The sequence below is a fragment of the Chinchilla lanigera genome, unplaced genomic scaffold (genome assembly GCF_000276665.1).
Source record: "Chinchilla lanigera isolate Chin_1 unplaced genomic scaffold, ChiLan1.0 scaffold00013, whole genome shotgun sequence".
In the NCBI taxonomy this organism is placed as follows: domain Eukaryota; kingdom Metazoa; phylum Chordata; class Mammalia; order Rodentia; family Chinchillidae; genus Chinchilla; species Chinchilla lanigera.
Window position 1 is genome coordinate 32,204,204 of NW_004955414.1, and position 18,461 is coordinate 32,222,664.

Here is an 18,461-nt window from a genome sequence, read left to right on the forward strand (position 1 = left end):
TTTACAAGATGAGATTTTTGACATGCTGGCCATGCCAGCACACTGCTTGGTTACCATGCAAGTTTCCACACAGGCACACAACTCATATGGTTATCACAAGCTAGTTTAGACTCAGGAAGTAAGTTTATTTATTTATTTTTTTGTCTTTTTGAGACAGGGTCTCATTACGCAGTTTAGGCTGGCCTTGAACTCACTTATGTTGCACCGGCTAGCCTTGAACTTGCAACAGTCCTCCTGCCTCAGCCTCCCAAGTGCTGGGATTACAGGCATGCGCCACCACGCCCAGCTAGAAAGTAAGTTAGAACCAGACAGAAGCATAGATGCCTTCTATCCTGCTCACATCAAGAAGGAGCCAAAGTCCTGAACCCCCAGTTTGCACAGATGACTCCAGTCCTTCACACACGTCTCTATGTCCACATCTGTTGCGACATAGCTTTACAGTGCCCTCCAGCCCACTCCCTGGTTGTTGGGCTCAAAATGTCCCTTGCTTTAGTCAACACAAGAAAGTGACTACAGGCCAGTTGCCAGCGTGGGCCTGAAGAGGCCTTTCGTGTCTTCTTTTTCTGTCTTTGGTGCCTCTGACACGAGAAGGACAAAATCCAGGCTGACCTGTGGAGGAGGAGCCATACAGGACGCAGAACCCTGCCATCCTAGGTGCAGTGACAGCTACTTTTCCACATCTGACTGGATGGGTGTCCGCTATAAGTCAGTCTTATAAATTCTTATGTATTGTGTGTCTTTCATTAAATCTGTTCCTCTCATACGCACTAGCTGTTTCACTCCACTTTGTCCTGTATGATGAGGTTTTCCTCTTCCATCCTCCATCTGTCGTCCTCTGCCTTCACAAATGGTTCGCATTATGGTCTGAGGCTTTCTCCTCCTCCTCCTCCTCTCCCCTTTCTCCTTCACAGGAATTGCCCCAAACAGTTCTTGTGAACTTCTGAATCCCTTTGGAATCCGCTTCTCAGAAGATCCAAAGGGACCCACAAAGGGACTGAGCAGTGTGCTGAGGGACATGGTGCTTTTGTGGCTTCATCCAGGGTGACAGTGGCTGAGAACAGCAGAGTAGCAACAGACAGCAGAGAATGAGGATCCAAATAGATGGCTTTTCCTGATGACCGAGACCATTGCCCAAGCACAGACTGTTCAGGCTGCCCTCTAAGGAGCGGGAACTTCGCAGTGATTTTCATTTCTCTTCCAAGATGGGTTGGGAAAAGAAGACATAGTTGGAATTGAGCCAAAGAAAGTTTCATTTTGTTTACTTCCCTCTGGGTTACCCTGAAGTTAACCTTTACCTTCCCCAATTACAGTGGTATTATTTCAAGAGTCATAGAGAATGAAGTGAAAAACGTGGCTACACAAAATCTGCTTTGCCTCCGCTGAAGTGTTGATAGTCTGGGCAGGAGGAGTTTGGGACATACTTGCGTTGCAAAGAATCAGATCACTTGCTGAGAAGGAGGTTTGGGATTAGCGGAAAAGTTTCCCTGGGCTGTGAACTGGGGAAAGCTCTGGGTGGTGCTGACTGTACCGTTCTCCTGGGTGCGCTGCTTCCCAGCTAAGGTCATGCATCACAGGGTTGCTTCGCAGTGGGCCTGCGTCCTGGTCATGATCCTGTCCTCCCCTTTGTTTCACCGAATAGCCTTCTTGAACTTCTAACTCCGTTTTGAAAACTGCTTCCCAGAAGACCCAAAGGGACCCAAGGAGAGCCAGTGGTGTACACGAGGGACATGGTGCTTTTGTGGCTTTGTCCACATGGACAGTGATTTCACAGAGGCAGCAGAGACCCTTCTGGAGAATGAGGATCCAACTGGATGGCTCTTCCTGAGAACCAGAACTACCCGCTTCAGCACAGACTATCTGTGCTGCCTTCCTGAGGAGTTGGAACTATGCAACCATTTCCATTCCACTTCCAGGACGGGTGGGGAAGAGGCACGGCTGGCACTGATGAAAGTGTTGTGTTGTGTTTACTTCTCTCTTGCTGGAGTTACCCTTCGTCCTTCCCCAGCAACACTGATACTTTTTCAAATGAAATAGAGGATAAAGAGAGGCAGGGCTACACAAAGTGTGCTTTGCTTCAGTGAGGCTGTTGAGGGCTTGGTGAGGAGGAGCTCGGGACATACTCAGGCTGCGAAGCCTGAGATCTCCTGTCGGAGAGGTGCAGCACTAGTGGAAAGGGTTGACTTGAGCAGTGACAGAGGAAAGCTGTTAGTTGGTGCTGAGCTGTGCTGCCCCCCTCTACCCTGCTCTGTTTCCCAGTGAAGGGAATAAGTCATGCAATCAGACCTGCACTTTCTATCATGAGTTCCATTCTTGAACATCAAAGCCGGAAGACATGGCGATCTGGGAAAGGTGGGAGTTCATGCGTGGGAACCCAGGGAACTCCAAAGCTGGGCCTGCCCTGAGCAGAATTAAATGAAGTGTAGGAAGCACCCATCTCCCTTCCCGTGAGGATCTCGAAAGCCCCAAATGGCTGGGCCTGCCAGAGAAGCTACAATAATCTCGACCCCAGCACAGTAATCCAGCAAACCCCACTTCTGGTTCCAGCCTGTCTTTAACCTCACTGTTCTTCCTTTCCCCACCTCCTTCCAACCCAGAGAGCATATGTGGTTTTCAGGGCTGCCCCAGTCTGGGGACAGCATGACTTTGCTGTACAGAATTCCTGTCTTCTTTCTCCAAGCCGTCTATATGTCTTGGCCCAACCTAAACTGTCTGATGTGTGGGCCTGGGAAACCTAGAGACCTCAGGCATCCTCATAGCTGTGAGGAGCCAGGATCCTCCTCTCCTGGGACAGCAGGCTCCCAGGGAGAGCTGTCTCCAGGAAAAGATTTTGGGGAGGAGCTCAAGTGAAGGGCAGAGCTGGAAGGGTGTGAGCTGCAGGGAGATCTGGGTGAGCAGCAGAAAGGCCTGAGGTGTGTGTGAGAGCCTGAGAGGGGCTGAAGATGCCAGTGCAGATGCATCTGGTCTGTGCAGGTTTCCAGTACGGCTAAAGGGGCTCATTTTCCCAAACTAGCAAACAATTTCCCTACAAGAAAAGGTAGCCTGGCTTCACGTGGGACAGGCCCAGGACTCTTCTCACTATTTAATGTGAGTTAGTGACTGAGATTGGAAGATGTGCCCTCCGCCCCAGATTACACCATCAGTCACTGAAAATCGAGGGCCCTGATCCTCATGAGAAGGGGGAAGATGGAGGGTTCATCATGCACCTGGGCCAGAGAAAGTGCCAGGAAGGTCCCTCTGCCTCAGTGGTATTTTCTACGTAATCTTTAAGTCATTTAACACAGGCTGCTGTCAGACCCGAGTCTAGAAGTTCAGGGAAACACTGGGGCTTCCTGAGTCACACTTTTGCTCTTGTTTGTTGGGGACAAGCAGGATGTGGTCCATCCAGCCCTTCGACCTTGGCACTTTACGGCTTTTGCTGAGCTGAGCCTTAAGGCTGGGGGTCTCCCCCTTAGAGAGAGTGGAAATTTCAGGTCCTGCAGCCCACATTTCCTAGGATCATGTAGTTCTTCGCTTTGGCAGGCAGGTGGCGCTGAAACCTCAGTTCCACAGGCTTCAGCCTGTCACATGCCACCCAAAGTCCCTCAGGGTTGGAGAGAACTTATTCTGGATGGGACTCCAAAGATGTTGATGCGGGAGAGCCCTTATCAGCGACTCTGGCTCTCTGTGTGGCTTTCGGGACAGTCAAGCTTAGTCCAACAAGCCAGGCGCCAGGAGCCCTGGGCAGACTTTCAATAGCTCTTCAACTCTCCTCCCTGGACACCAGAATTGAGTCAGCTGTAGGAGGGGAATCAATGTTGGAGACTGTGGGCCGGCAGGGGGCAGCCTGGAGCTCAGACCAGCAGCAACAGCTTCCTGACCCCTTGGCTTTTTCTCTGGAGCAGGCTGAGACAGACTCACTGATTGGCCAAAGCACACTGCAGGCTTCCCTGCAGTCATCTTCTCTTGGGGTCCTGTTATTATCCACCCATCCTCTATCCCTCCATCACCTGTTCACTCTGCACCTACTGTCCCAGGTTCGGTGCTTGGTCAGACGCAGTCCTAAACCCCAGGGAGCCATGAACCTGAGAATAGGAAGACGGACCCTTTGACACAGGTAGAGGAGAACCCCAGCAGCTCAGAGGGGGAAGGGACCATCTCTCCCCAGAGACAACAGGGAGGGCTTCCAGGAGGCATGATTTAGCCTCGACTTTTATAGACATCAGCAGATATGGGGCCTGGACTGTCCAGGCAGCAGGAATAACAGGCAAAGGCTCACAAGTGGGAAGCTCAATATTGTGTGTGAAGAGAGGGTGCTGAGGATTTAGGAAGTGGGCAGTGAATGCATACAGAGCCGGGAGAGCACACAGGAGCTTCAGGCTAGGATGGCAGGCAGTGCCCAAAGGGGCTGCCTAACAAGTCTAACTTGGACCCAGCAGGTGTGGGGACACTGAAGGGTGTGCATGGAAGGAAAGGGTCCCAGCCCTTCTTAGTCCGCTCTGCTGTCTTCGTGGCAGATGGGCTGCAGGGCTCAGGTGGAGACAAGGACCCAGGTGACAGGTGTCCACTTCCCAGCCCCTGTGATCACAGTCTGAGCTGGGAGGGACAGAGTGAGTGGAAAGTCAGACCAGGCAGAGCAAAGCATGTGCAGGGGAAGTAGGAAAGCACCTTCTCTGCTGACGTTTGCTTGGTCTGCTCTCTCACCCCGTGGATGATTCCATGGCAGTCAGGGCCGCTCACTTTGATGGAGCGCTTCTGGACGGGGCACTTCAGCATTTGACATGTGCTTTTCACTCCTACAGTGTCCTCTGAGGCAGGCACTGTTAGCATAGATGAGGCAACTGGGGCACAGAGAGGGTCTTTGACCAAAGTCCAGCTAGAGGTGGGATTGGAACCCAGGCAGGTTGTGGGAGAGCTCACCCTCCACTCAGGACCCTTTTGTCTATGGTGACCCTGCCCCTCTCTTTCCATGGGGACTTCAGCCTTCAAGCAAGGCCCTGAGAGGGAGGCAGGGTGCATGCTGCTGAGCCTTGTGGGTGCCCAAAGGCGAGATGATCAGACAGGTTGGCAGGGACCGGACATGCTGAGTCTGAGGGGAAAGGCCCCTGTAGCTGGGAGCTGGCATCGCTTTCCTCGCCTCCCTGCTGGGGCCATGGCACGTCTTGAACGTGGAGTGGCAGGTGCCGGCCTCTGCCCTCCCCTTCCCCCAACACGCTCCAGGCCTCCCAGCAAGAACAGCCCAGAGATGACGTTGTGGAGGGGCAGGCTTTATTGACAATGGGGAAGGCAGGATTCTGAACAAGGGCACAGCACCACTCTTGAGAGTCCTGGCTTGGGTCAACCCAGGGACTTCTTCATCTCTGGGACCCACCCACCCCAACATCCTCAACTTTCCAATACTCCTTTTTCAGCAACCAAAAGGGGTCTCCCCACCTCCACCCCCGCCTCCCTCCAGACAGACAACGCAAGTCACAGCTATATCACTGGCCAGCCAGGAGAGAAGTTCACTGTGAAGTCCAGTATATGAGCCCTCACCTCAGTCTCTGTGTACTCAGCCTGTCAGGGTCTTCCCAGTCCACTCCAGCCTCTCAGGGAGGGGACTGAATGGGACCAGCAGGCCCTGCCCATGGAGCCCTCTCTGCAGAAGCCTGGTGTTCGGGGTGAACAGTGGAGAGCCGGGTCCATCTCTTCTTCTCAGAGCCTTGGCTGTGATCACCAAGCCTCCTTGTGTCACGCACCCCCCCCCGACCCCACCGTGCTGTATCCCTTCTGGCCTTGCCTGCCCACAGACGGGAGCCCTGCCAGCCTCAGCCTGTCTCTGTGTGCGTGGCAGCTACAAGCCTCTGTCTCCCCCTCCCTGACTGCTCAGGCCCACCCCTTAGCCCATCACTTCTTCAGAGACCAAGGAAGCCTGGAGCCTGGTTGCAGCTATTTCTCAAGGGCACAGAAACAGAGCAATAGGTCCCCAACTGGGGGGTTGTTTCTCCGCAGCCACTTTCTGCTTGTAGCAGGCCAATCATGGGGGGCAGGACTAGCTGGAGACCCAGCTTTAGGGCCTGACAGTTCCCACAGCCCGCCCCCTCCAGGCTTGGGCAGGGAGAGAAAGGTAAGTCAGTCCTGAGCTGGGGCTGGGAGGAGCAGGGACAAAAATAACCTGGTATAGACTCCTGCTGAGGCCAGAAATAGCGTAGTGACAAGTGCCTTGTAACACCCTGGTCACGCAGCAGGGGGTGGCTGAGCTGAGGAGAGTCCAGCCTCACTCCAGGCTCCTGCTCAGCCCGCAGGGCCCACATCTCACCCGCTCTACATACCACAACACACTGCCCGAGTGCACACATTCATGGTGGGCTCCCACAGACCATGACTCAGGACAGGGAATCCGGAGAGATGCTGAACTTGGGTTTGGCCCTGGCCATGGGCACACTGCGCTTGCGCAGAGGCCCACGGGTCGAGGCGAGAGTCAAGGCATCGAGCAGGCTGTGGTCCTCATCGAGCTGGTGGGCTGTGCAGAGTGGTGTGGGCACTTTAATGGTGTTGCCAAACTTGGAATAGTCCACAGAGTAGCGGCCATCCTCCTCCGCCACGATGGGGACAAAGCGATGGCCCCACAGGATCTCGTCAGCCAGGTAGGAGGTGCGGGCCTGGGTGGTAATGCCCGTGGTTTCCACCACACCTTCCAGGATGACGATGATCTCGAGGTCCTGGTGGTGGTGCAGGTCGCTGGGTCCCAGGTCGTACAGCGGGCTGTTGGCATCGATCACGTGGTAGATGATCAGTGGGGCCACCAAGAAGATACTGTTGCCACCCACACCATTCTCCATGGGGATGTCCACCTGGTGGAGGGGCACCACCTCGCCCTCAGGGCTCGTGGTCTTTCGGACCACTTGCATGTGGATGGTGGCACTGATGATCATGCTTTTCCGGAGGTCACCCACGCGCAGCATGAAGCAGAGGCGGCCGTGGCGCAGAGCGATGACCGCGTGCTTGCTGAAGATGAGGGTCTCCGCGCGCCGGTGCGCCTGCGCAGTCTTCATGAAGATGCAGCCCAGCATGATGGCATTGATCATGAGCCCCACGATATTCTGCACAATGAGGATCAAGATGGCCAGTGGACACTCCTCTGTCACCATGCGGCCACCAAAACCAATGGTTACCTGGACCTCGATGGAGAAAAGGAACGCGGATGAAAAGGAGTGGATGCTGGTAACGCAGGGCACCGTGGTGCCCTCTCCGGGGGCCAGGTCACCGTGGGCAAAGGCGATGAGCCACCAGACCATGGCAAAGAGCAGCCAGCTGCACAAGAAAGACATGGTGAAGATAAGTAGCGTGTGCGGCCACTTGAGGTCCACCAGCGTGGTGAACACGTCCTGCAGGAAGCGGCCCTGCTCCCGGATGTTCTTGTGGGCCACGTTGCAGTTGCCTTTCTTGGACACAAAGCGCGCCCTCCGCTCTCGGGCGCGGTACCGGGGCTCCGTGGGGTCCTCTGCCAGACGAGTCAGCACATACTCCTCCGGGATGATGCCCTTGCGGGACAGCATGGCTTCAGGGACTCCAGGGAGGGGTTTCCGTCATGGAGGGGGGCACCGCCCTGACCTGGCCTAGGGTCTCACTGTGGAGTCCCCTCCCTGCACACGCTCACCCTGGGGCCGCGCTCCGCCTGCGCTGGCCTCACACCTGAGATGCTGCCTCTACTAGACTTGCCCACCTCCACCTGGGTCCTGCTTCACTTCCTCACACCAGCCTCACACTTCAGCCCGCCTGCCCGTCATCGTCTCACGCGCCCCACTACCTGCTCCATCTCCACCTGTCCCTGGATCGCAGCCCCGCTCTCCTCCTCCGGCTGCCCACCCCTAGGCTTCCCCGTGCGACCCCTCCTCCCTGCCCAGCCCTTACACAACTCAAACTTAACACCTCCGGATCTTACCAACTAACCAGACCGCGCACAACCCCCTCTGCTCTCCGCCTCACCCATTTCTGTCCCCAGATCCCCCGCAGCCCCAGCCTCGTGTCCTGGCCCCTCTCCAAGCTCCCCTCCAGGTTTGCCCCCTATTTTCCTCCCCTGGCGCCTCCCGCCGCCTCTCTCCGGATGCCTCTCCAGCTCGTGTCCTCTCTGTCTCCTTGGGATCCTGCGCCCTCCGAGAGGGCGCACCCGGCTCAACTCCGGATCCCCTCGCCCCCCGCGCGACCTGGCCCGCTCGCTCCGCGCCGCGGCCTCCCGGTGCCCGCCCGCGCCCGCCGCCGCCGCCCCGTCCTCGCCCCGCCCGCTCGTCGCCGCGGCACCTGCTCCTGCTCCTCAAGCCGCAGCCGTCGCCTCCCCGCCCCCTCCCTCGGTCCGGAGCTCGCGGCGGGCGCGCTTCCCGGGCGGGCAGTCAGTCTGTGGGTCGGCGGACAGAGACCTGTGCAGGCGGGGGCAGAAGATCAAGGTTGGGGGCGCGCGAGGAACCGAGTGGGGACGCGGCGCCGCCAGGGGGAGCCCGACCCGTTCGCGAGCGGAGAGGGGCGGGCACCGGCGCAGGCCCCGCCCCCTCCCCGGACTCAGTCCGGCCTTGGGGATGTGCGTCCTCCCGCCCACATCTGTGAAACTGGTGGGCGAGAAGGGAGCTGTGACCCGTCCTCCCAGGCTGGGACAGCAGCCGCAGTCGCCCTGGTTCCCCTTCTCTGCTGTTCCCATGCACAGCTGGACTCCCAGGGACAGGAGACACGGCGAGGTGGCGCCACAAGCCCGGTGGCCCCTGAACTTTGCAACTGACTCCTCTTTCTTTTGGCAGATACGCTTACTCTTGAATCCTCTGAGGATCTGATAAAGAAATCTCTCCCCAATAAAATAAAACAAACAGCCAAAAAACTACTCTAGCAAGTGTAGGAGCACAGCGACACCTTCCCCCGGGCTTGCCCGCTTCGTGACCTGGGGGCGGGTCACAGTCCAACCCTGCTTTGTATTATAGACAGTTGAACCTCCGGTGCTTGCTTTACAAAGCCCCTCAAGGCTGTGGCCTGAATTCTTCCAACTTAGTAGTGTTCAGCCCAGTAGCTGTTTTAAACCCAGCTTGGACCCTGCGGCACCCCGGCTCTTGGGCAGGACAAAGGTGATGTTTCTGTCGCAGGCATCAGCCTCAGTTCACCCCGCATGCTGCTGGAACAGAGGATATGCGACTGTCTGTTGGAGTCGGGCGTCAGGCAGGGTCTGGAAGGATAGGGACCTTAGGGTTGCAGGCTGCAGTGGGGCGTGTGTGACTTTTATGCTGTTTTCCTCTTTTTCTCTGTAGGCTGAATAAACCCTGCTGCTAAGGGTGCGATCCTGGGCTGTATTCCCAGAGGAGTGGTACTAGGGCAGGGCTGGAAAACAAGATGAGCAGAACAGGAAGCTCAAGGAGGCAGCATTACTTCTGAGGCAATTGCTGTACATAGCTTTTTAGCCATCAGAAAGGGAAACTTGGTGGGGTGGAGTCAGGTTGGGCACCTTCACAGAAACCCATCGGGATATTATGGAGGGATATGGCCAGGTGGCCTTGGGCATCCTTATAAGACTTCCCTGCCTTGTGCTGTTTCTTTTCTTCAATGCTTGGGGTGAGGTGGGCGTGGGTGGGCAGAATCCTGTTACAATTCAAGGCTCTGCTCCTGGGAGACCCCACTGTGGAGGGAGCTGTGGGTCCTGGAGGCATCCTGGAGCCGGAAAGGCCAGAACCTGCCTCACAATATGGCCCCAAGGCTCAGTTCCACCCTCCAGCTCCACCCTTTCTGCCTAAGTTGCTCTTCTGCTCTGCTCCCTCTGCCCCGCTCACACACCTCTCCCCAGGCACTGCCCTTGTCCGTGCTTTTCTTGCTCAAAACACTTTATGCTTCCCTTTTGCCTGCAGACCTATCCTGTGCTTCTTGTCTTGGCATCCAAGGTTCTCTGATCTCATTTCCTTCCTGGCGTCCTCAACCCCATCCCTCCCTGTCTCCCTGACCAGCCAACACGTCTAATTCGCCTCCAGCCTCACTCCTCAGCTCCTGCTGCCCACCCTTGCCCTCCTCTCGAGCCTTCTGCCTAACCAGTTTTTACCCCTCCAAGCTGAACTCAAATCTGGCCTTTTCCAGGCAGCCAGCCAGGCTTCGCAGAGTTCTCCCTTCCTGAGCTCTCTGGCTTCTGACACAGCCAGAAGGGTCTCCTCCATGACTGCTGGGTCTTCCTTATGTTGTGTGGCTTGGACCCTCTTTGAGGCAAGAGGAATGCAGGCCTAAGACCCCGAGGTCTGCAGCCCAGGGCCTGGAAAGCCAGTACTGCAGGGAAGAGGTAAAGGATAATGAGATGCAAATGAGCACCTGTCATTACTTGGCTGGGAGCAGGGGATGCTCCTGTTCGCTGATTCACACGGAGTCAGGACAAGCTATTGTTTTGATCTCCCCCAAGTCTGTGCTCAGTGTCTCCCCACCACCACCTGGCTGACTTGTACCTGCACTGTTCTTCCCTTGAAAGTGGTATAGGCAGCTGAGTTAGACAAATATAGGCAGTCAGACAGGGCCAGGCCCTCGAAGGAACCAATATGGAAGACAAGACACCTTGCAAATGGAGACATATTTACTGCAGGCCAGATCTCAAGACAAAAGACTAAACAAATGTACCCACAAACCTGCCTAGAGATGGACATCAGGGATTGATATTCTAAATAGGTAGCAATCACCTTGAAGAGTCACTGACCCAACCCCTTACAGGAAAAGTCCCTGTTCTGTATTCATGCTGCTTCCTACGTGATGCGCTTCCCCATTTGATCCCAATTTAATCAATTTTGTCTAAACAAGTCTTATCAGATGACTGTAGTTTTGTCCCTCCTCATGCCCACCTTGAGATTTCCCATTTTTCCCCCTACTTTGACCCTCATGGTTTTGCTCTATAAAAGTCCCTAGAAAAGACAGTCTTGGGCAACCCACTTGGACTCCCTTCTGTCCCTCTCTCGGACAGGAGCTTTCTTTCCCTCAATAAATATGTTCTGCTCTTAACCTCCGTTGTTTCTAAAATTCATTCTTCGATTTTAGAGACAATGTCATCCCAGACATTGTTCAGGTTGGGAATTTCTTTCCCCCTGAATCAAAAGGACTGCCTTTCTCCCACTCCTGAATGCCCCTGCTTGGGGACAGAGAGGGCACATGGCATCCAGGCCTAGTCAGTGTATCCCAGCCCCCTGGGCACTGTGATTGGGTGCGGACAGGGATGTGACCACATTAGTCCATTAACATTCACTTCTAAAATTTTGTTGGAACCACTGGGAAACAGCACTTTTTCCCTTCGGTTGTCCTGGGGCAGGATGTGAGCTGGAGCTAAAGTGGCTGTCTGTCATCAAGGAGGCAGAGACAGAAGTCGCCAGTGACTGAAATAATACACCTCCCTGTCTTTCCTATCACGCAGCACCATGAGTTCAGTTGAGTCGGGTTCCTGTCATTCACAATAGTTATAAGGCTGATCCAGGCCACCAGGCCTCACGATTTCAGTTCAAGAATGACAATGAGAAGAGAAGGGACTAAGTTGGGTGGCTATCTGCTGCCTTACCACAGAAATGCTGTCACCCTTGCTATAGCTTGAATTATAGCCCCCAATTTCATAGGTTGAAGACCTCGACTACTTAGAGCAGGGCCCGTGAGGAGGTAATTAAAGCTCCATGAGGTCACAGGGTGGGGTCCTAAGTCAATATGCCCGGTGTCCTTAATGAGGAGGCAGAAGGGAGAAGAGAGAGGAAGCCAGAGGGGAGAAAGGAGGGACAGGGAAGAGGGACGCAGGGAGAGAATATGAATGAGTATCAGAATGCAGAGGAAAGGTCACAGAGACAACGGAGAAGGTAGCTCAGGAAAAACCAAATTGGGCAACACCCTGACCTCAGACTTCAGCCTCCAGGAGTGTGAGAAGTAAGGCTCTGCTGTAAAAGCCACCCGGTCTGTGGTACTCTGTGGTGACTGCCTGAGCTGACACAGCCTTCGTTTCACAGATCAGGAAAGGTGCTTTTGCCCGTGTTCAGTGGCATCTTCCCAGGGCTGGCTCCCTGCGCCCACAGGCCGCCGCAGCCCCAGTGACAAAGCCAGGGCCTCCCGTAGGAAATAATCAATCTCTTTATTTACAGGTGATTTACAGTTAGAAAAACCAGGCGAGGCGGAGGCAGGGTGAGGGTACAAGATGGCACTTGGGCGCTGGCAGGTCACTTGTCTGCTCGGACAAAGGAGGCGAAGACGCTGTCCTTCCGGCTGAGCAGGTTCTCTGGCTTGTCGAACTCCAGGATGGCGCCCCGCTTCAGAACCATCACCAGGTCTGCGCTGAGGATGGTGTGCACGCGATGCTGGGGGCAGGAGGGACAGGGCAGCTGAGGGCTGACGCCCTGCCCGGGGTGGCTGACAGCCAAGGCCTCCATCCACTGAGACCACCCTCTGCCTCCACCAGGTCTCAGCTCGCCCACTGCCAGACTTCAAGACTCAAAAGACCGCTGTCCCTGAGCCCCATCCTCCACTTCCTGTGGAGAAGTAACCCCAGCCTAGCTCACAGGGCCTTGGGACGGGCTGACCTTGGTACTGGAGGAGAAGAGGGCGGTCTGACAGTCCTGCCCTGGACCTGCCCTGCAGACTCCTTCCCAGAGGTCCTCTCTCGATGACAGCCCCAGGCCCCCTCTCTGGGTGATCCCTGCCCCCCATCAGTGCACCACTTACTGCAATGGTGACGACAGTGCGGTCTGCGAAGGCTGTCATCACCACCTTCTGGAGGATGTTTTCCTGTCAGGTGGAGGCAGCAGCTGTGGGCTCACTCACCTAGTGGATGGGGGCTGGCCTGGCTCTGGGACTGGGGTGGGGGTGCCCAGGATGGTGGCCCAGCTCCCATCTGACTCCAATCCTAGCCCCACCCCCACTTCCTTCTGGCCCTGCTCCCGGAGGGCCTGTAAGGAGCATTCTGGGGCTGGACCCTGCCTGCCAGGGGCACAGCTCTGCGTATGCGCATGTGCTGGGTCTGCATGGTGGACGGAGTAAAGTCTGCGTGTGAATACTTCCTATAGCTGGATGGAGTCACGGTCCCCCAGCCCAGCCCTGATACTACGGCAACCTCAGGACCACTTTGTGCGAACTATTCCCTAACGTCCCACTATAACCACTCAGCGGAGATGCCCAGGACCAACCGTAGCCATGTCGATGGAAGCCGTGGCCTCGTCCATGATGAAGATGCTGGTCTTCCTCACAAAGGCCCGCGCCAGGCAGAACAGCTGCCTCTGGCCCTGGCTGAAGTTCTCCCCACCCTCTGTGATGATGGCATCTGAAAGGAGGGCGCAGGGCTGAGTGAGTCCTTCGTGAGGAGAGGGTGTCGGGACATGTGCGTACAGGATGCATATGTGGATGTGTGTCGGTGAGCACAAGTACGTGCGGGGCTGATACACCTGACGCAGGAACGCAGACACTGTCTGCCAGGGCTGCACTGAACCCCCGAGATCCCAGTGTTGTGCGCAGCTGGGCCCTGGGCAGTCCTGTGCCGCACAAGTGGGGGCTTGGGGAGGGGACCCACTGAAGCCTGAATGGAGCGACCTATGTCTAAGACTCCCCTCTTCCCCAGGGCAGGGAAGAGCTGAAGAAACCACTGTGGTAGGGACACTAGCACTCTCTGTCTCACAGTGACCCCAAGTGTCCTCGTGCCTTGCAGGAGGGCAGGCCCTGACCTGACCTGTCATGGTACCTGAGGCAAGGCATTTGACCCCTCAGGGCCCCGCATGGTGAGAGACAGGACTGAAGGGAGATGCCAGACTCAGAGCACATCTGAGACCTCGCTGCGAGTCGGGCTTCCTCCCCTCCCTTCCAGAGTCCTGTAGGGCCCAGCCACCCCTGCTCAGCTGGCAGCAATTACCGAGGCCTCCGGGCAGCGCCTTCACCACCAGCTTCAGCTGGGCGATCTCCAGGGCCTCCCACAGTGTGCTGTCCGAGCACTTCTTCTCTGGGTCCAGGTTAAACCTGGAGGGTGGCACAGAAGCCCCATCGGGAGGGGAGCAGAGTCTGTGCCATCCCCAGGTGCCTGCAGAAGGCCATGCTGGTCAAGGGATAGCGAGCGAGAGCTGGGGAACCTGGGAACCTGGCTGGGTGGCGAGCACCAGGGTGGTGACAGTAGGTGGAAGACAGCATTTGAGAGTGGGGCAAGGGAGCCCCAGTGCCTGCCTAGGCCCCATGGGAAGAGAGCCTAATGGGAAGATGATGCTTTTCTAAAGACTGATCTCCCTTCTTTCTCCTCTTTGGAGCTGGGCACCCTGGGACTGGGACGGGCCTGCGGGTGGATGGGCTCACCGGATGGTGCCACTGAAGAGGACCGGGTCCTGCAGGATGATGGACAGGCGCGAGCGCAGGGTGTGCAGAGGCAGTTTGGCGATGTCAATGCCATCGATGATGATACGGCCTGCGTGGAGATGAAGTCACAGGAGGCACCAGGGGTGCAGGAGAGGGTGCTGGGGTTGGGTGCCGCCCGGGACACAGGACCCCATGAGGGTGCAGAGGAAGGCAGTGACTGTAGGACTCCTGTGACATCTGCCCACCGCCTGGGGCTGAGGGCCCATCGGAGGCTGCAGGTACACATATGAGGTGCCTGACATATAACTCACCCTCGAACATGTCCACCATGCGGAAGAAGGCCAGTGAAAAGGAGGACTTCCCACTGCCCGTGCGGCCGCAGATCCCGATCTGGAATTGAGAAGCGGGCACACTACTGTGGCTGTGGGGCCACTGGGAGTGGCCTCTAGTGCCAGCTGTAGGCGTGCACGCAGGTCACAGCGTCTCTTGGCCGGCTGCACTGTGGCCAGGCTGGGCCACGGGCCTGGGCTTGTTTCCTGCTCCAGGTCCAGAGAGGACTCATGTGGGGGCCAAGAGCAACGAGCTAAATCAGATACACACCCTTCAACATCACACGGTTTTCTTAGGTGAGAAACCCGAAGTATGAATAAAGAGCAAAATAAAAGACAGATAACAGGATATGGGGAAATAGAGCTTTTGTAAAAGAGGAGGACCATGAGACGGAGGGGAAAGGAATAAAAAAGAATGAAGATGTGTCATGTATGTGTACCAACTCCCCGTGATGACTACATACATATACTAATAAGAAAAAGAAGTTTTGGAAGTCCAGAGTGTAGACATCAATTGCCTGGGCCTTGGTGTGAGTCCGGGTGTGCCTGGTACGTGGCTGCAGGACAGGCGGGGGCCCTGCTGTGGCCCTGCTGTGGCCCTGCTGTGGCCCTGCTGTGGCCCTGCTGTGGCCCTGCTGTGGCCCTGTGTGCCTGGGCATGGCGCGAGGACACGGGGTGGCTGACTGCGGCATGCAGGGATGTGTCTGTGCCCCCACCTTAAATGGGAGCCATCTCAGATCCTATTGCTTCCTAGCTCCTGGGTCCCAACAGAATTTGCAATAAGAGACCAACACAGAGACAGGGATAGTGACACAGGAGGGCACTGGGCGGGGACAGAGGAGAGGAGGCAGACGGAGACACCCAAAGGTTGGAGACAGTAAGCCAGATAGCGACAGGGAGACAAAAAGGAGGGTCAGGTGGAGAAGGCAGGGGGAAGAGCTGTGCCACAGGCTGACAGGAGCCCTGCCCGAGGACAGGGCAGCCCAGGCACTGAAGCACAGCAGTGTCCCAGGAGCCTGGGGGTCTGAATGCACTGAGGCCACGAGGCCCTCGACACCACAAGGCAATGCTGGGAGCGCCCGACCCAGGCCCGCGGCCCTGTGTCTCACCTTCTGTCCCGGAGAGATGAGGGCGTTGACATGCTTGAGCACTGGCTTCAGGGAGCTGTCGTAGCGCACGCTCAGGTTCTGGATCTGGATCTTCCCTCGGTCCGGCCAGTTCTTAGGGATCAGCGAGGGGGCTGGGGGCCGTGCTGGGGTCAGCCGCCAGGGCGGGGCACAGCCCATGTCCGGGGGGCCCCCAGCCCCAGGCTCCCTCTCTGGCCCCCAGCCCAGCCAGCCCTCCCGCAGGCCCCTCACCCAGCAGCCCCTCGTAGCTCTCCGCCTCGGTCTTCAGGAGCCCGTGGATGCGCTTCACGGCACCCAGCTGGATCTCCATGTCCGCCAGGTTCCTCACCATCCAGTTGAGGTAGTTGGAGACCTGCAGGGAATGAGGCGGTCCGACACTCAGCGAGCACTTAGTTCTGTCCTTGGCTACCAGGGTGGCTCTCTCTAGAGCTGAAGAGGATGCCAGGGACTCCCAGATGTCATCTGTCACCCCCGGTCAGAGTGACCTTCCCTGGAAGCCTGGGAAAGGTCAGAGTGATGTGGCCAAATGTCTGGGCCTGGGCCAGGGTCCTGCTTGGCAGCCTTCTTGCCCACATGATAAGGTCTGGGTGGGGGCGTCTCATGGCTGGGGGGGGGACAGACCCTGGGTCCCCTGAATGCTGGCATCTGGCCCCTCCCTGCCCTCTGCAGCTGCCACTCACCATGAGGGCGTAGGTGAGGCCCAGGCCGACCAGGCCGGCTGAGAGCTCCCTGTGCAGGGAGTTGGAGATGGAGGTGGCGGCCGCGATGAGCACCACACAGGCGCCGATGTACTCCTGTGCAGGGAAGGAGGGACAGCAGCTGGCCTGCGGCCTCGGAGTTGGAGCCACAGGGGCCCTGTCCTACCTCCTCCTTTCCAGAGCTGACAGCAGCTGGCCAGCCCCACCCAGCCCTGCACCCTAAGTCATCAGACACAGGAGTTCACTCGGCTCCCCACCTGGACACCAGGCACGCAACTGTTCTTGCTCCCGGCAAGAACACAGCCTCACACACACGGCAGTGACTCAGGGGAGGGGCTCGGGTCACATGCAGTAAGGAAGTCAGGGAGAGGAGAACAGGAAGGCTCCGTGTCTGCATAGTCCTGCGTCCTGGCCTCTCTTCCTGCCCCTGATCAGACCCTTGCTCTGGACCCACACCCTTATCAGAACTCTGTGTCCGGGGACCGGAATGGGCGGGTGGCACTTGCCATGCGGACTTCTAGCCACCTGTTGGCCGCTGTGAGGAAGAGGGAGGCGATGTTGTTGGAGTCGGTGTATTCGAGGAGCTTCTGCTGGAACCGGGCCTCGTACCTGGAAGGAGGACGGGAAGCAGGGTTAATCCTGTCGCTCCCAGCCGCAGACATGCCAGCTCTGCCCCCCATGTACGGGCACCCCTTGCGGGGACATCCTCCTTCCTACTTACGCTAACCTGCGGAGCTCCCCCTCCTTCAGACTCTTGTTTTTACCCCAAGACCTGTTCTTTTCTCCATGTCTACCACATTACTGTGGAGGACACCCATATCCCCCAGTTTCTGAGGCCAGACACCCAGGAATCAGCTGGATTCACAGCCAGGCCCTCATCAGGTCCTCTTAAGGCTTCCTTCTAAACTGTCCTGCCCCTGAGCACCTCTCCCTTGCTTTGTGCGTATCGGACTATGGGTCAGCTCCCTAATTAATACACTGCTATGTCCCACAGGCCCTCTCCACCCGGCACCATCTTTCCAAATCACAAGCTCTCTCTGCTTGCCATACCAATGGCCTCCAGTTGCTTTTAGGATAAAGAACCATTTCCTTGTCAGAGGTCTGTGGGAGCTGGCACCTGCTGACCTCACTCCTGCCACAATTTTCCTTACTCCCATGCTGCAGCCACCCCATCCTTTTTAAAGTTTTATAACAATTCCAAGTTCTTTTGGTACCCCAGGGCCTTTGCTCATACCCTTTCCACAGCCTGGAATGCTTTCTCCCTTGTTCTTCTTAAATTCCTTCTCAATTTTCACTCCTTACCTTAACTAGTACCTCCTCAGAGAGACTTTCTGGCTATTCCTTTACCTACAGTGGCCCCCTTCCATCTCTGCAAGCAGTTGCTTCAGGATGCCTGCTTGTATAGTTATTTTTCTAGCTGTTTCCAATCTATGTTCCTCTCCAGACTGGAAAAATCTGTGAGGATGGAGATCAGGTCTGTTCTGTTCCCAGCCTCCAGCACTATAATTAAATATATGCTAGACATATGAGGGGAACCATCCCTGGCCCTCTCAGATAGAAAGGATCTGTCCAGGTGAGGGACTCTGGAGGTTTCTTGCCTACCCTCACGCCTCTGTCTCTCTCCCCCTGGTTACTGTGTGTGTCCTCACCTTGCTGGTGTGGGCTGGGCCCAGTGGAGGCGCAGAGTTCTTGTTTGATAAGGAAGGGAGGGAGGGAATGAGGGAGGGAGGAAGGAAGGAAGGAAAGGAGGGAGGAAGGGCCATCTCGGTACTGGCCTAGTGAAGACTCAGAGGGACCCAAGAATGCCATGGTGGCCATTTGCTTCTTACTCCTGAAGGCGTCTGGCTTGGATTATTTTGGGGCGGAGGGCACGTGTCTGGGGACAGTGAAGTGAGTCCCTGAGGTGAGGCGAGTGTGCAATCACACACGTGCGTGTGTGGGTAGGTGAAGTGTCCACAGTGAGGGTGAAGCCACACGTCTGAAGGGGCTGAGTGTGGTCCGAAGGGTCTTGATGTGCACACGCATGAGAGGAGGCTGAAGCACTCTGCATGTGG

General features: G+C 56.6%; 2 protein-coding genes across 5 annotated transcripts in view; both read right to left on the bottom strand.

Moving 5' to 3' along the window:
- Positions 1–5,222: 5,222 nt before the first annotated feature.
- Positions 5,223–8,221, bottom strand: Kcnj11 (potassium channel, inwardly rectifying subfamily J, member 11). The gene has a single exon (XM_005380384.1). It carries the CDS (start codon positions 7,512–7,514, stop codon positions 6,342–6,344), a length of 1,173 nt encoding a protein of 390 aa, XP_005380441.1. The 5' UTR covers positions 7,515–8,221; the 3' UTR covers positions 5,223–6,341.
- A 3,818-nt stretch (positions 8,222–12,039) lies between these two features.
- Positions 12,040–18,461, bottom strand: part of Abcc8 (ATP-binding cassette, sub-family C (CFTR/MRP), member 8) — a 72,786-nt gene continuing 66,364 nt past the window's right edge. For all 4 annotated transcript variants that reach the window (XM_013512093.1, XM_013512092.1, XM_005380386.2 and 1 more), the window contains exons 30-39: positions 16,914–17,016; positions 16,390–16,503; positions 15,941–16,061; positions 15,692–15,822; positions 14,565–14,643; positions 14,254–14,362; positions 13,823–13,926; positions 13,107–13,240; positions 12,646–12,708; positions 12,040–12,281 (exon numbers count right to left, since the gene is read on the bottom strand). In XM_013512093.1, the coding sequence (XP_013367547.1) occupies positions 12,144–12,281; positions 12,646–12,708; positions 13,107–13,240; positions 13,823–13,926; positions 14,254–14,362; positions 14,565–14,643; positions 15,692–15,822; positions 15,941–16,061; positions 16,390–16,503; positions 16,914–17,016 (1,096 nt within the window). In that variant the 3' untranslated portion in view covers positions 12,040–12,143. The remainder of the gene's footprint in view (positions 12,282–12,645; positions 12,709–13,106; positions 13,241–13,822; positions 13,927–14,253; positions 14,363–14,564; positions 14,644–15,691; positions 15,823–15,940; positions 16,062–16,389; positions 16,504–16,913; positions 17,017–18,461) is intronic.